The 13610-nt window shown below is 64.6% G+C and overlaps 1 protein-coding gene across 4 annotated transcripts; it reads right to left on the bottom strand.

Moving 5' to 3' along the window:
* Positions 1-497: 497 nt before the first annotated feature.
* On the bottom strand, positions 498-12707 carry MAN1B1 (mannosidase alpha class 1B member 1). 4 transcript variants are annotated; one of them, XM_039858976.1, is made up of 13 exons: positions 12451-12706; positions 11842-11950; positions 11078-11193; positions 8908-9062; positions 8566-8654; positions 7107-7292; positions 6325-6473; positions 5786-5974; positions 3818-4008; positions 3047-3167; positions 2304-2501; positions 2072-2203; positions 498-1358 (listed from the first exon to the last, which is right to left on the bottom strand). In XM_039858976.1, exons 1-13 carry the CDS (start codon positions 12559-12561, stop codon positions 1155-1157), a joined length of 1950 nt encoding a protein of 649 aa, XP_039714910.1. In that variant the 5' UTR covers positions 12562-12706; the 3' UTR covers positions 498-1154. The 4 variants fall into 4 exon arrangements, with proteins under 4 accessions (XP_039714910.1, XP_039714907.1, XP_039714908.1 ...); XM_039858973.1 differs by lacking the exon at positions 2072-2203 and having other exon boundaries at positions 12451-12707; XM_039858974.1 differs by lacking the exon at positions 3818-4008 and having other exon boundaries at positions 2304-2476.
* Between the last annotated feature and the right edge of the window lie 903 nt (positions 12708-13610).

Here is a 13610-nt window from a genome sequence, read left to right as displayed (position 1 = left end):
AGGCCAGGCTGCCATGGAGCCCAGATCTCTGCAGAGGTGCTTGGAGAGGCCCTGGCTCCTGAGGGACCTGGATCTTATAGAAATGAAGACGGCGGTGGGCTCCCAGTTTAACATGGAGGGAGCTGTACCTGTCCTACCTGCCAAGCCACCTGTCGTAGGTGGCGGGGGACCCCGGGCCAGGGCCCAGGGATTGTCTTTTCTCTGGAAACTGGCCCGGGCCAGTCCTAAGGGATGGGCATAAGCAACAGCACAGAAGACAGTGCCAAAGCACGTGGCAGGCAGAACCCACCGTGCCACTGGAGCCTGGGCATCCTCTGTCCTCTGCCCCGCCAGGCACCACAGGGCCCAGCACCCGCCCACAGCGCTGAAACCACTTCCCAGTCCCTCGCCTGCAGGGGACAGCACGACGCTGCCCCAGCGGACAGCGAGGGCGAGACCACCAGCCCCGCCCCTCCACCAGATGTTCGGGAAACAGACCACGCACTTGGCCACGCCACTTACAGCGAATCCACCTTTATCCTGACGGAAAGCCCGTTCCGTCCGGTGGCCTGGGAGCAGGATGACCATGCCACCTGCCCCTCCCAACCCCTGAAGGGCGGGGACAGTCCCTGAGTCCAATAAGTAAACACCACAGCTAGCCAGGAGGCCAGGTCCCCGTGAGGTCAGACACCCGAGACCTCGGTCAGGGCACGTCCACAGGCCTGAGACCCCGAGGCCAGCTGCATCCCAGGGTCCCTTCAGCTCTTGTCTCTGAACACAATGTGGGGTCTGGGGACCCATGGTGGCCCCGGGACCCCCACCAAGCCCCTGCGTCGGTGGACAGGAGTGCGCCCAGGTGTCAGGAATGTGAGTCATGGCTGGAATCTTCTCAGAGAGGAGGAGGGGGAAGACTGGACCACCCTGGACCACAGTGCTGGCTTCCTCCTCCTCGTCCCTGACAGGGACTACGGACAGGAGCCCAGCGGCCGCCCCAGCACCTCACGAGGCCCCGATGTCCTGGCCCAGCTGCCTGATGGCCTGTCGTCAGCCCGGCCTGAACAGCATCCAGCCAGCGGGGTGGACACCACACGGCTGAGGTCAAAGCAGGGGGCTACATCCAGGGCCAGGGCCCAGCTGACTTGACAGGCCTGGCAGCCCATGTGGGGGCCGCGGCCTCAGGCAGGGCCCCAGATGGGCAAGGGGTGGGCCTCGGTGTTGAACACATAGGCGTCCAGGCTGAGCAGGGCCGGGTCGTCAGAGAAGAGCAGGTAGAGGTACTTCAGCGTCTCCCCCAGGAAGAAACTCTCCATTTTGTCCCTGGGCTGTGGATCATGGGGATCCTGGACATTGCTGATGGAGGAATAGCCACCCGAGGGGACCTGGCGAAGGCAGAGACCGTGGGTCACGGTGGCAGGCACAGCCTGCTGACCACCCCACGCTCTGCCCTCGGCAGGGCCCCGGCCAAGGCGCCCCCAGGCTCCCGCCTCACTGCAGCACGCACGGCCAGGGCAGGGCTTGGGGTAGAGAACCCCAAGGTCCACGAGGGAAATGGCTGTCCTAAAGGTCACTGTGGTCCCTCCAGAGATTGATGGGGCAATGCCAGCTGCCCTCGAGTGACCAGCCTCTGGAGCCCTGTGGGGGCCTCACGACAACCCTGAGATCGCCCCACAGGTGCGACCGACGCCTTACACTCCACAGAGCAGAGGCCGAGTCAAGCCAGTGCCCTGAGCAGACGTCACCTGCCCTGAGCCGTGGCCAGGCAGCAAGACGGGCGGCCGAGCCCCGAGCGCTGTGGTCGCAGAGCCCACCCCGAGGAGCAGTGGTCTCGGGGTCATCAGGGTGAGGGCTGCCCAGGCCACACAGGACCCAGGGCAACACACTCTGTGCATGGCGAGCCACCACAGAGACCCTGCCCATCTGGCTGGTCCCTCAACACAGAAAAGAGGGACGCCCCGGCCCAGATCCTGGGTCCCACGGGCCCTCCACCACCAGAAGCACAGGGCAGCTTATCCTGGAGGCCTTGGCAAGGCTGCCCCACCTGCCCCGCCCTGCCCCCCTTGGCGGTGCCAGCAAGGCGCTGGTGGGTGCTCACACGCGTGTACGTGTTGAAGTTCTGCAGGATGGCCCAGCCCCAGTCCTGGTACTTGCGGTCCCCCGTGAAGCGGTACAGGTAGAACAGGCTCTCCACCGTCTCTGGCCGCAGGAGGTTGTGCCTGTCGGCGGGCTGGGGGCGCAGGCTCGGGTGAGCCCCACCCCCAGCACCAGCAAGCCCCGCCCCCTCCCCAGACCCGCCCCACTCCGCCCAGGGACTGCCCGGGGCTCACCTTGACTAGCACGTCCTTCTGAGACTTCTGCGGCTGCAGGTTGAAGTGCGCAATTTCGGGGCTCAGCCCCGTCTCCATCTGCCTGTTCATCTGGTAGCAGGTGTCCATGAGTGCCCGCGCCAGCTGCATGTGCTCGGCGGGCAGGCCGTGGTGGGCGCCCAGAGCCAGCGTCCCTGGCAGGAAGCACACCAGGTGGTCCTGAAATCGGAGGGTCTCCTCACCACCGCTGAGCCACAGGCCACACAGGATTGGCCCTGGCCCGTGCCACGCCAGGCCCCCAGGTCCCCAGGAGTCCCAAGCAGCAAAGGGGGTGCAAGCAGGGCAGCCTGGTGGCAGCCACCAGGGCAGGAGGGCAGCAGCTGAACTAAGGCCCGGTCCACGGGGCTCGGCACAGGCAGACAGGCGGGTGGAAGGCCACCCCATGTGCCAGGTGCCCCGACCCCTCAAACATCGATGAGCACCAGACGCAGGGGGCTGGAGGTGGGCGAGGGAAGAGGGACCCTGGGGAGGGGAGGCAGGGGAGGCAGTGGGCCAGGGGAGGTGCCTGTGCACGTCACAGCTGATTCCCCCCGTAATCCTGGGCCCACCCGGGCTGTGCAGCCCACATCCACCTCCGACACCTCACATTTGTTAGCCAGTTTCCCTTCTCTCTTTGGCCAGGCTCAAGAGCCTGGGGTCAAGGACAAGTGGACGTGCAGCAACCCCGACCCTGCCTGGTCTGGGCACGTGCTCAACATGCTCACCATCTTGGCGCTGAAGCGGCCATGGGCGAGCTCCCCAACGAAGGTGAGCTTGCTGGGCTCCGATCTGCGCAGCAGGTGCTTTCTGATTCCGTCCACGGCCTCCAGATAGTCGTCCAGTAACCTGCAAGACCAGGAGATCCTGTTTGCTCGGGCCAAGTGGGTACAAAACCCCAGCGTCGAGGCATGTGACTCGGAGCTGCTGCTCACACGCTAACAGCCGGGAGGCCGGGCCCCGTCTGGGGAGCACCACACCAGCTGAGGGCAGCGGTGGCAGGTCAGCCTGCAGGGCCGAGGGCACAGCCCTCTGCTCCCCGAGCAGGACCTCCTTTTCAGCCAGCCCCTGAACGGTCTTGTTCCCGCCCTGGGGGTTGACCTGGAGCTTGCACCACCAGGGGCCCGGGTCACAGCCACATCCGGGCTGCAGACGTCAAGCCGCCCCGATCCCGCACGAGGCTTTACGTGCACTTTGCAAACGATACCCAGAGCTGCTGCAGTGCTACCTGAGAATGCGCACGTGCTGAGCAGCAGGACAAAGAGCAGAGGGAGGACACAGGCCCTTCTACCGCTGCGAGGGAGGGGACGGCCAGAGCCACCCCTCAACCCGAGAGGACAGTCGGCAGAGAGCCGGCGCCCAGCGGCACCCCCAGGCCCCGGGCCCTGCCTGGCGCTGTGCCGGGAAGCACATCGCCCTGGAGGGGCCGGGCCCGGGCCCAGCCGGCCGCTGCGATCTGACCGAGGGCCGGGACAGGCGGGCGGCAGAGGTGGCCTCACCGCTGGTCGGTCTTCCCGCCCTGGATCCACTGCTTTAGCAAGTACTCATAGTAACTGTCCGCCCGGGCGCCCAGCGTGAAGACACCGCGGTGGGTGAACAGGCCGCTGTGCACGTTGATGAACATAGGCACGAGCCCATCCTTCTTCCCGGACAAGGAGTGGACGTGCTTCGTCACCTCCTCCACGGCCTCCTAGACAGACAGGGGAGGGCCGGTGAGCGAGGGCAAGAGCTCCACCAGGCCCCCACGTGGGGACCAACCCCGTCCCGCAGAGCAGAGGCCGGCGTCCCGGCCAGGCCGCCCTCAGTGCCCAGGTCCCGTGGGAATTCTGAACAGCCCCATGCCACACAGTGACGCAGTCTGTCCCCCAGATGTGGCCACCTCGTCACAGGCCCTGACCACAGGTGACCTGATCCTCCTGGTGGCTCTCAGCCCCCGCTCTACTGGGGCTGTGTCTGGACCCACTGACCATGGTCCCAGGAGCCCCTGTCCAGTGTGGCCTCAGGCCCTGCGTCCGGAGAGGAGGAGGCGTGACTGCTGAGCCCAGGGCTGCTGGGCCCGACCCTTCAAGGCCCGAGCAGCCTCCCCTCCTGCAGGTCCGGCCGGGGCAGCATCCTGTGCCTGTGCCCCTCTCATGGGCGCTTGGGACCCTACCCAAGGGGGGGGTCCCTGGTCTCCAACCCACATGGCCCCCTTGACGGATCACCTCCGGGGGCGCTGCTCACTGCTTTCTCTCCGATCTCCAGCGGGGGCAAAGACCTGGCCACGCGTGGCTGCGGGAGCAGCTCCCGAGCAAACCTCACGTGCCGCGGTTGCCTCCCCCTCGACACCACCGAGACCGCCATGCACGTCAGCACACGGGCCAGGGACCCGGCGCCTCCACGCGGCACGCACACGGGTGGCCGCACAGAAGCCGGTTCCACAGCGCAATGCCCAGTCAAGACGTGAGGCCTTTAAAGACGGAAAACAGGGACCACTGTGCACCGCTGGGCCCCACTCACGGCAGCACTGTCCCCACACTCCACGTCGGGGCCCACCCGACACCCATACATGGCGGATAGGTGAGTTGCACGGGGTCCGTGCACACAACAGGGCGTCATCCAGCCACGAGAGAGCAGATTGTGACGTATGCGGCAACATGGTGCACCTTAGACACTCTGCTGTGACACAGGCCAGACAGACATCCCATTTCATGGGATTGCATTTCCACGGGAAGGACCACTAAGGGTGCTGGCTATTGCAATGATGAAACGTGAGAACACCGTGACAAACATGTGAAAAAGCAGCCTTTCTTCATGCGTGAATCATATTTCAATTTAGGAAAAAGAGAAAAACTCACGGACTGCAAGATGAGGCCAAAAGTACCCCACGTTCAGTTCACGCTCGAGTGATGCCGCTGACAGGACAGCACTGACAGACACTTTGAACACTAGGGTAACGTGTCAGCAGACAACGAACACGGACACTGCCTTCGTCCACATAGCGCGTGCCCGCCCCATCGCACCCTAGGGTGGCCGCGGGTCCACATCACCACCGCCCAAGCTGTCCTCTCAGGACAGATCCACCGGCCGCTGCAGCACCGTGGGAGACCGCCGGTCGGGACCCCACAATGTCACCAGCACAGAGCCGACTACAAAGCGCCAGCGTCTCGACACGTCCAACACCTCGAAGCCACGACCGAGGCAGCCCTGGGCACGTGGGCACCGAGGAGGCCCAGGACACACAGCCAAGGGCCACGCAGAGCCCCGCGTAACAAGCCGCCAGCTCGGTCAGGGCCAAGGGCGGGACGCCGCACCAGGGCAGGGCCAGGCGGAGTGCTTGCCGTCGGTCCCCGCCTCTCGGCCCCGGCGCCCGCTATCGGTGACCCGGCGGGTTTTCTAGGAAAAGTCGGCGGGGTCCTGCGGCCCGGGGTCGGCATCCACGCGACCGGCGCTCACCGCCACGGCCCAGGGGGATGCCCGGCCCGTACCCGGAACTTCGTAGCTCCCGTGAGACGAGACAGCTCTCGGAATTCCAGCTGGATGCTCGTCACCTCGGCCACCGTGCTGTCGGACGTCCACCGGGGTGGGCGGGCCACCCCAGTGCCCAGGTTCACGTCGGAGTACGGGACCTTGGAGGGCGTCCGGAACGCAGGCAGCAGCCGGTTCCCCAAGTCCTCCTGACAGAGGACACAGAGGTCACCGGGAGGCCCCGTCCACAGTGCACGAGGCCACCCCATTGCCCGCTTCCGTCCAATGACGAGGACAGACGTGAGCCTGCTGGCTTCGCGTGGCTCCGACACTGCCCGGCAGCGGAAGTGCGCTGGGCTCAGTGGGCCCGACCGTGTTTCACGCCGGCGGCAGCGGACAAGCGGGATGCTCAGCTCAGCACGCGCGCCCAGATGGACACGTGACCCGCGGGGGAGCCGACTGGACAGCCCCACGCTCCTGAATCCCCGCCCAAGGGAACGTGCTGGGGTACCGAGACATGGCCTCGCGGGCGAGGGTCGCCTGGTGCCAGGGGACTCACGGCTTTCTGCAGGAAGAGTGCGTCCCCTGATAGGTGGTAGGCACTGAGGAGGCCCCCCAGGAGCCGGATCGTGCTCTCAAACAGGTTGACGTCCACATCTTTCTGAAATTGCAGTTTCTTGGACACCCACCTCCTGGCTTCTCCAAATTCTACGACATGGAACAGGAGAGGGTACGGGACATGCCCAGGGTTCCAGCGGCCCCATCTTGTTGCTCTAGGGCTACGTGCATTCTGTCCTGGCCATTTTTCCCGAGAGATTAATGTCATTTCCCAGTGCAAGGATATAAATCGTAGTCTTCGAGTCTGCAGATACGGCTGGGGACAGCCCACACAGCTGTGAGCACGGGGACTGACAATCACAGGCCACAGCCCAAAGGACCATGTGAGTAACTCAGTGGCTGCTCTGGAAACTCAGGGCAAGTGGCTAAATTCTCAACTAAACGTAACTCCCGATGCGCAGGCCCAGTCTGCACCGCTCTGTGTGGCACCAGGGAGGACACCGGGGAGGGAGCTGCGGTGCTGCCACAGATCGACCACGGATCACGTGCTGCCTCCTGACACCGGGCCGTCCCGACCGCAACGAAAACTCAGGCAGGAAGTGCCGCTGGACGGCCACCCAGGGTCCACGCTGGCTATCCTGAGTGTCCCCTGGGCGTGCAGATGCAAGGTGACAAAGGAAGTGCCCACACGCCCACTCCTGTCCCCAACTGCTGCCTGTGGCACGGAGACCCCGGCACACTCGCGCTCTTGCAAATGGCCACGTGCAAGAAGAGGACAGATACCTTTCTTCAGACCTAAGATCCACATGGTGTCCAGGGAGTCGATGAGCGTGAGGCCGAGGCCGAACCACTCGCTGAAGGACCTGGACACGGGTTTCAGCTCGTCATGGCCCCAGGCGAACTTGCGGTACCCGAGCCAGGCGTGGCGGAAGGCGTCCACCACGGCCTTCTGGCGGCTGTTTGGAGGGGCTGGAGAGGGAGCAGGATGTGGGCACCCAGATCTGGCCAGGGCTGATTACCCTCGTGTGGCCCCACATTAGGTACGCCGATGACCCATGGGGTACTGTTCGGGCCGTGGGCAGCAGTGGACAGCAGTGAAGGCTGGGGCACAGAGCCAGAGGTCCAACCCCCAGAGCTGGCCGGGGCCAAGGCAGCGAGGCCGCGGAGTACCACACGGCGGCTTGACTTGTGCCCACCTGGCCTGGCCATGTCCTCCTCTGGGAGGGCCCACAGGGAGCACCTGGCGAGCAAAGGAACTGCACACAGCACACCAGAGACAACCACACTGGTGGGGCAATTCGGGTTTGGGAATGTCAACTGTGACAGGTGCTGGTGACATGGACGAGACCACCTGGTCTCTCAGAACCCACGTTCTGGTGCCATCAGAGGAACCCCGAGCGGACACCTGAGGCCTCCTCCCTGCACTTGGGAGCTTATTCTGTTTTCGTGGCAGGACCACACACATAAGGTGACCATGTCCGTGAACGTGTCACTGGCTTCACACCACGCATCCTCTCAGCATGGTTTGAGGCCTACGTGAGGGATGCCCAAGGCTTTGATGTCCCTTAATGCCACACGATCGTTCTGTGTCCCCACATGCCCAGGCTGCCAGTCCCAACTCTGGGCTCCCTCATCCTCCTGCTGCAAAGGTGCCAGCAGCAGTGGGTCAGTGCCCGGGCCCCAGCTCAGCTGACCTGGTGCGTGTCCCCACACAGCAGCACGTGGCCTGGGTGGTTCCTGACCTGACCTTAGTTCTCCGGTCTGTGGAACGGGGACACGCTCGACTGACGACCTCAAAGAGTGTTGGAGACCAAAGCAGATAAGCTGCACTGAGCCTACAGAGGGCCCGAACCCAGCAGGCCTGCCAGCGGCTGGTACCCGAACACAGGGACCCCACACTGCCAACGGGCCCCTTAGGCCTAGGGGAGATGCTGAGGGGACCAGCACACCCTAAGCCCCTCTCGGAGCGGATGCAGGCAGGACAAGGCTACTGCACACGAAGCCTCCTCTGTCTGTGGCCCTGGACTTGGGACAATAGCCCTCAAGGAGTCATAGGTCATCACCAAAACTCTAAAGAGTGTGTGACGCCAGGACCTGGGGCACACCAGGGTGTTGAAGGACAATCAGCATCAGAGAGATGGCTGGTACTCCATGGCACGCATGGACGCTCATCTGCACGTCCATACGCGCTCTCAGTCCACACGCCCAGGTGAGGCTCGAGAGGGCGCAGGTGGGGCCTTACCTGGGTGCTTCTGAATCCCGGTGGGGGCTATTGCCCTTCTCCAGGGGACTTTGGTGCCCACCTCCGGCTCAATCACTGCTCCCCGCCAGCTTCAGGAACAGGAAAAAGAGGAATCAGCCAGCCCAGGGACACAGGTGCCAATGTCCTGTGGTGGCTGCCCCGCTGGCACGTGACCTGGACAACCAGGAGGAGGCAGCGCCCCCCACCCTGGGCCCGCTCCCAGGGGAGCAAATGTCCCCGCTTTCAAAGGAAGACACGCGAGAGACACAGGCGGGTGCTCTCGGTCTTCCGGGAGACGGAGGCCGCCGGACCGGCCCTGCTTTTCCGCAGGCAGCCCCGTACCTGGCAAGCGCTCCCTGCGGGTCTGCCTCCCGCGGAGCTTCGTCCGCAGCCTCGTCCCTGCTCTCGGCGGCATCCTGCCTCCCGTTTTCTGAGTCTTTGTTGGGGGCTCTGATCTGCAAGTTAGGGGGTCGCCACCGAAAGCGCCTTCGAGGTGTCTAGACGAACACAAGGCTCACCGTGAGAAAACATGCATGGCTGGGGCACTCGTGCCGACAGGCCCAAGCGCGAGGGCGCTGCGCCCAGGCTGGACTCCGCCTCCTCGTGTGCTACGCAGAGCGGGGTGGGCTACTCCGTTCCTCATCGTCTCCTGCCCTGAGCAACCCAGGTGGAAACTGCCCACGGGCCAGTGCAGCCCTGGGAGCGGGCAACGTCGGCCTGAGTGCCTTGAGGCTGTGAGATGCCCGAAGGGGAGCACGAAAGGGTCCCAACCACATCCCGAAGGGAACTGCGAGCACCGTCGCAGCCTGGCCCTGGCCTCCCCGCTCGTCCTCAAAGGCGCCATGCCAGTGACAAGGTGCAGACAGCGCTCCTCCTCCATCTCACAGCCAGTGCTCCACGGGGGCTGTGACCAGGACCCCTCCCAGGACATGAAGGAGGCTGACACGTGGTCACAAAGTCTCTGTTTTTCAACGTCCACGTGAGCCGGGAAGACATCCTCGGCGTACACAAATGACTCAGCGAGGAGCCTGTGGCCCAGGTTGGGTCTGGCCAGAACCACGCTCTGTCTCCAGAACAGGTCTGGGGACCAGCGCTGAGCAAGAGGCGCGTCCACGTGGCCTCCAGAAGGGCCTCAGCCCCACTTCTTGCCAAAGCGATGGAGACATTCACCCCACACCGTGCAAGTCCCTCCCGGACGCCAGAGACCGGACTGTGGATGCTGAATGCACGGGACACGTCTTTCAGGGGGCATGCGTGTTCTGCTCGCCCAGGTGTGAGCACCCCGAGCATCACAACGCAGCCAAGGGGGACGTAGAAGGGCTGGGCAGTTTCGCGGAAGGAAATTGCTCTTGTGCATGCAGACCTTTCGGAAACAGATGGGGGGCGGCCTGTGATCTCCCGGGGCCGCCCCGCAGAGAGGGAGGCCAGCACCCGGTCTGGCGACTTATCCAGCAGCCGTGCCCATGTCCACACCAAGTCAGGATGGCAGGCGTCCTAGGTGCCCAGCAGCCCGGCTCTCAAAGGCCACCTGCCTGAGACCAGCTCTCTCCAGAGGGGATGATTCTTGGTCCTCCGCCTGTCTCCTGAACGCACTGTCTCCATGGGCCCTCCCTCCCCATCCCAACTGTAAAGGCCTGACTCCTGCTCCACCTGTTCTAGGGGACACACAGCCCGGTACCTGGGGACCCCTGTGATGTATCCTGTGCCCAGACGCTGGTCCTGATACCATGTAGGCCAGTCTCCCGAGGACCCAGGCACCTCATAGCGGGCAGGTCCAGAACTGAGCTCTTGGGTGTCCTCAACCAGTTCCCTCTGGGCCTCCACTGGCCCCTCGCCCAGGCACCCTCCCTCGAGTTCCAGGCCCGGTCCTGACCAGACCTGTTGCGTGCACACACTCTCCCATGCTCCAGGCCCCTGGGGTTTGCTGTCCATTGCGGACTGCGCTGCGCCTTCATGGTGAAGGTCGGCCATTCTGCCCAGCTGGCACCTCCCATGAGCGAGCGGGCACCGACTGACTCTCCTGGGGTCTCACCCCCTGGACAGCCCCGGCTCCCCTGCCTCGGACAGCCCCTGGGGCTAAAATCCCGCTCGCCAACTCGACCCAGGCTTCCCGGCCTGCACGTCAGTGACCCGCTCTCACCGAGGGCCTGGCCTCAGCCTTCTCCTCGAGGCGTCTGCCCTTCACCTTTCAGGATGCACCTGTGAGCCACTCGCCTGCTTGCGTGTGTTCCTGGCGCCTCCCTTGCCTCTCCCACCAGCCCACAGCTCCGCGAGAGAATGGACTGGTCTCCTACGCACCACCTATCCTGCAGGTGTGACACCGAGAACAAAAGACAGACTATGCCCCTTCCTCCTCCAAGTCCCGTCCAACAATCCTAGAATAAAGAGTGAGCTCAAAATGCGACGGGGTGAGAACAAGAAGCGCTCCCAACCTGTGTGACCTGCGCGTGCCCCTGTGACGCCGCTGGAACTGACCCCACTTACGGAGGCACCACCAGCCCATTCAAAGTACCTGAACTAACGGCCCCAGGGCGTTTTCTGGGTTGGCATCTGCCTTCCGAGGAGCTGGCAGGGCAGGTGGCTTTGCTGGCCTCACCTTCTCCTCTTCCGCTGACCTGTCATTTGGAGCTAACAAAAGAACCTCTGTCACCTGCAGGGTTCCACAAGGCTTCCTAGAGACTCAAAGTGCTTTGCAGAAGACACTGGGACAGGTGCCATGCTTATCAAAGGCCGCCGGGGACCTCCGAGAAGCCACCGAAGCGAACTTGAGAACGACCGGAGGGTCGAACCCTCGTCAAAGCACTCGGCAGTTTCCTGCCTGACCCCCAGCCCACAACCCAAGTATTTTGCGAGCATGTCTTTCACGCACGAAGTGTGTGTTTGTAAATGGCGACCCACAGGCAATTTTCCTGGCGGGCTGCAGCATCTCATTAGCTTTGCTCCTAAATGGGCCACCTGAGAGGCACTCAGGACTCTCTCCGCCCTCACCAGGACTCTACCAGTCCCTTCCAAACACATGGCAACACGTGTGTGACAAGCACGGGATGCACTTAGAGTGGGCGGTCACCCTCAGGACAGAGAACGCGGCGCCACATGTGGGACACAGTCAGACGTCACCACCGGATGCAGCAAGGTGGCTGAAAACACTCTATGTTTCTCTGTCCAGCTCGCTGCCCTTCAGTGCCTCCAGGGGCGATTCCAGGCCGACGGCCAGAGCGCTCGGCCAGTCAGCCCGGTCACCAGCTCTACCGTGTAAGGCGCCCAGGGGGCTGGTACCTTTCCACTGGTCGGCCATACTGATGCAGGACAGGAGCCCACAGAGGACCACGAAGGCCAGCAGGAAGAGGACCGCGTTCCGCTGGAGCCGTGACAGCTGCTTCCATTTCTGAGGGAGGGACGGAGAGCGACACCTTTGACTCAAAGAACACGGCAGGGACTCTCTCCAGCTGTGACAGGCTCAGTGAGGACAATAAGCAATTCCAAAGGTCTAAGGTCCCCGTGTGAAGTCCTCTTGTGTTTGCACTGGGGGAAGGTCCCTCTCAGCGGGGTCCCAGGCTAGGCCTCACTCCAAGTGACACTGCACTGGCACATGTCAGATGCGGTCCGAGACCACCCGGCACACGGTGCTTACACAGGTGGTGCGTGCGCTCATGGCACCGCGGCAGAACTTACAGCGAGGGAACCCAGGCTTTACGCGCAGCGCGGTGACAGCGAGGGCCGCCCGGAAACCCGCCCGGCGCCCTCCGACTCCGCCCCGCACGCCGGCCCCGCGGACGGTGCAGGCCGGGACCTCCGCTCCCTGCACCGGGACAAGTGTTCGCGCCGCAGGTCTCGGGGCAACGGGAGAGGACGAGGACGACGCGACCCGCCGGGTCCGACCCTCACCCTCCAGCACGAGCGGCGCTGCCGGCTTTTGCTGCCGTCGTAGCTCTGGTCAAGGCTCAGCGTCACCGAGATGAAGTCCCTACGTGGCGCCGGTGGGGCCGACGGATACATGACAGCGACGGAGGTGGCCCAGGCGACCCCGCCCACTGGCGGCGTCAAGAGGCCAGGATCTGAAAGCGGCCGGCGGCTCTGGTCTTTGGACACCCGCGGGCAGCCATCGCAGCTCCGGCAACACCCCGCCCATCGCGCTCGCCGCCAATGCGCCTGTGCCGCACACTCCTGCCGCACTGCGCCTGCGCGCGCCGCCGAGGCCTCCGCGAGCGCGTCTACGTGCCCTGCGCCTGCGTCTGCGCGCGCCCGCGCCTGCGCGGTGGCCTCACGCCTCGGCGCGGGCGCGCCTGCGCACCGCTCGTCCGAGCGTGGTACGGCCTTGGCCGGCGGGTGGGCCTGGCTGGCTCTCCGGGCGCGCTCTCTACGGGGTCTTCATCTTTGAGCCTGTCCGCGTCCCCGGCCGGCAGCCCCCATGTCCTCTGTCCAGTGAGGACCGCTCCGCCACGTCGGCACGGAGCCCCCGCCCCGCTGCGTCTGGACCGTGGCGGGGGTCAGGAAAGGGGAGCCAAGGCCCGGCGAGAGGACGGAGGTCTGGGTTACGGCGGCCGCCTCGACCCCTCAGTGTCACGGCGACACCCTGCCCGTGCGGCGGAGTCGCGGCTACGGCCGCTGGCGGAACTTCCATCCCCGGACCCGATGGCCTTCGGGTGCACCGAGGGTCACCGCACTTTGCCGGGCGCGTGCTGTCCCTCAACGGCAGAGCGGCCCGCGCCCTGCCCGGTGCCTTCCAGGACGGGGAGCACCTCGCTGTGTGCGCCTCCGGCTCAGCACCGGGCTCGTCCGAGCCGCCCCAGGAAGTGCCTGCTGCCCGTCTGTCCCCCTTCTCCTCTAGGGGCCACCTCAGGTCTTTGGAGGGGTCTCCCACACAGGTCTGCAGGTAGTTCCAGCGGCGCCTTCATGCGATTCTTCCTGCACAAGTGGCTGCCAAGGAAACGGTGGCGTATGGAGGATGCAAGTGCAGGGGCGAGTCACCAGGGTGTCGAGAGTGCAGGGGACCACCCAGGAGAGTTGGTTCCAGGGGCAGGTTCTGGCCCCCTAGCCCCTGACCC

Source organism: Pteropus medius, unplaced genomic scaffold (genome assembly GCF_902729225.1).
Source record: "Pteropus medius unplaced genomic scaffold, Ma_sr-lr_union100, whole genome shotgun sequence".
NCBI lineage: Eukaryota > Metazoa > Chordata > Mammalia > Chiroptera > Pteropodidae > Pteropus > Pteropus medius.
This window is presented reverse-complemented; position numbering and strand designations above follow the sequence as displayed.

Coding starts and splice junctions, on each gene's coding strand:
- MAN1B1 (XM_039858976.1), bottom strand. CDS start 12,561: ATGTATCCGTCGGCCCCACCGGCGCCACGTAGGGACTTCATCTCGGTG. Junction 9,063..11,077: donor CCCTGGGGCCGTTAGTTCAG/GTACTTTGAATG, acceptor GTGTTCGTCTAG/ACACCTCGAAGGCGCTTTCG. Junction 3,168..3,817: donor GGCGGGAAGACCGACCAGCG/GTGAGGCCACCT, acceptor CTGGTCTTGCAG/GTTACTGGACGACTATCTGG.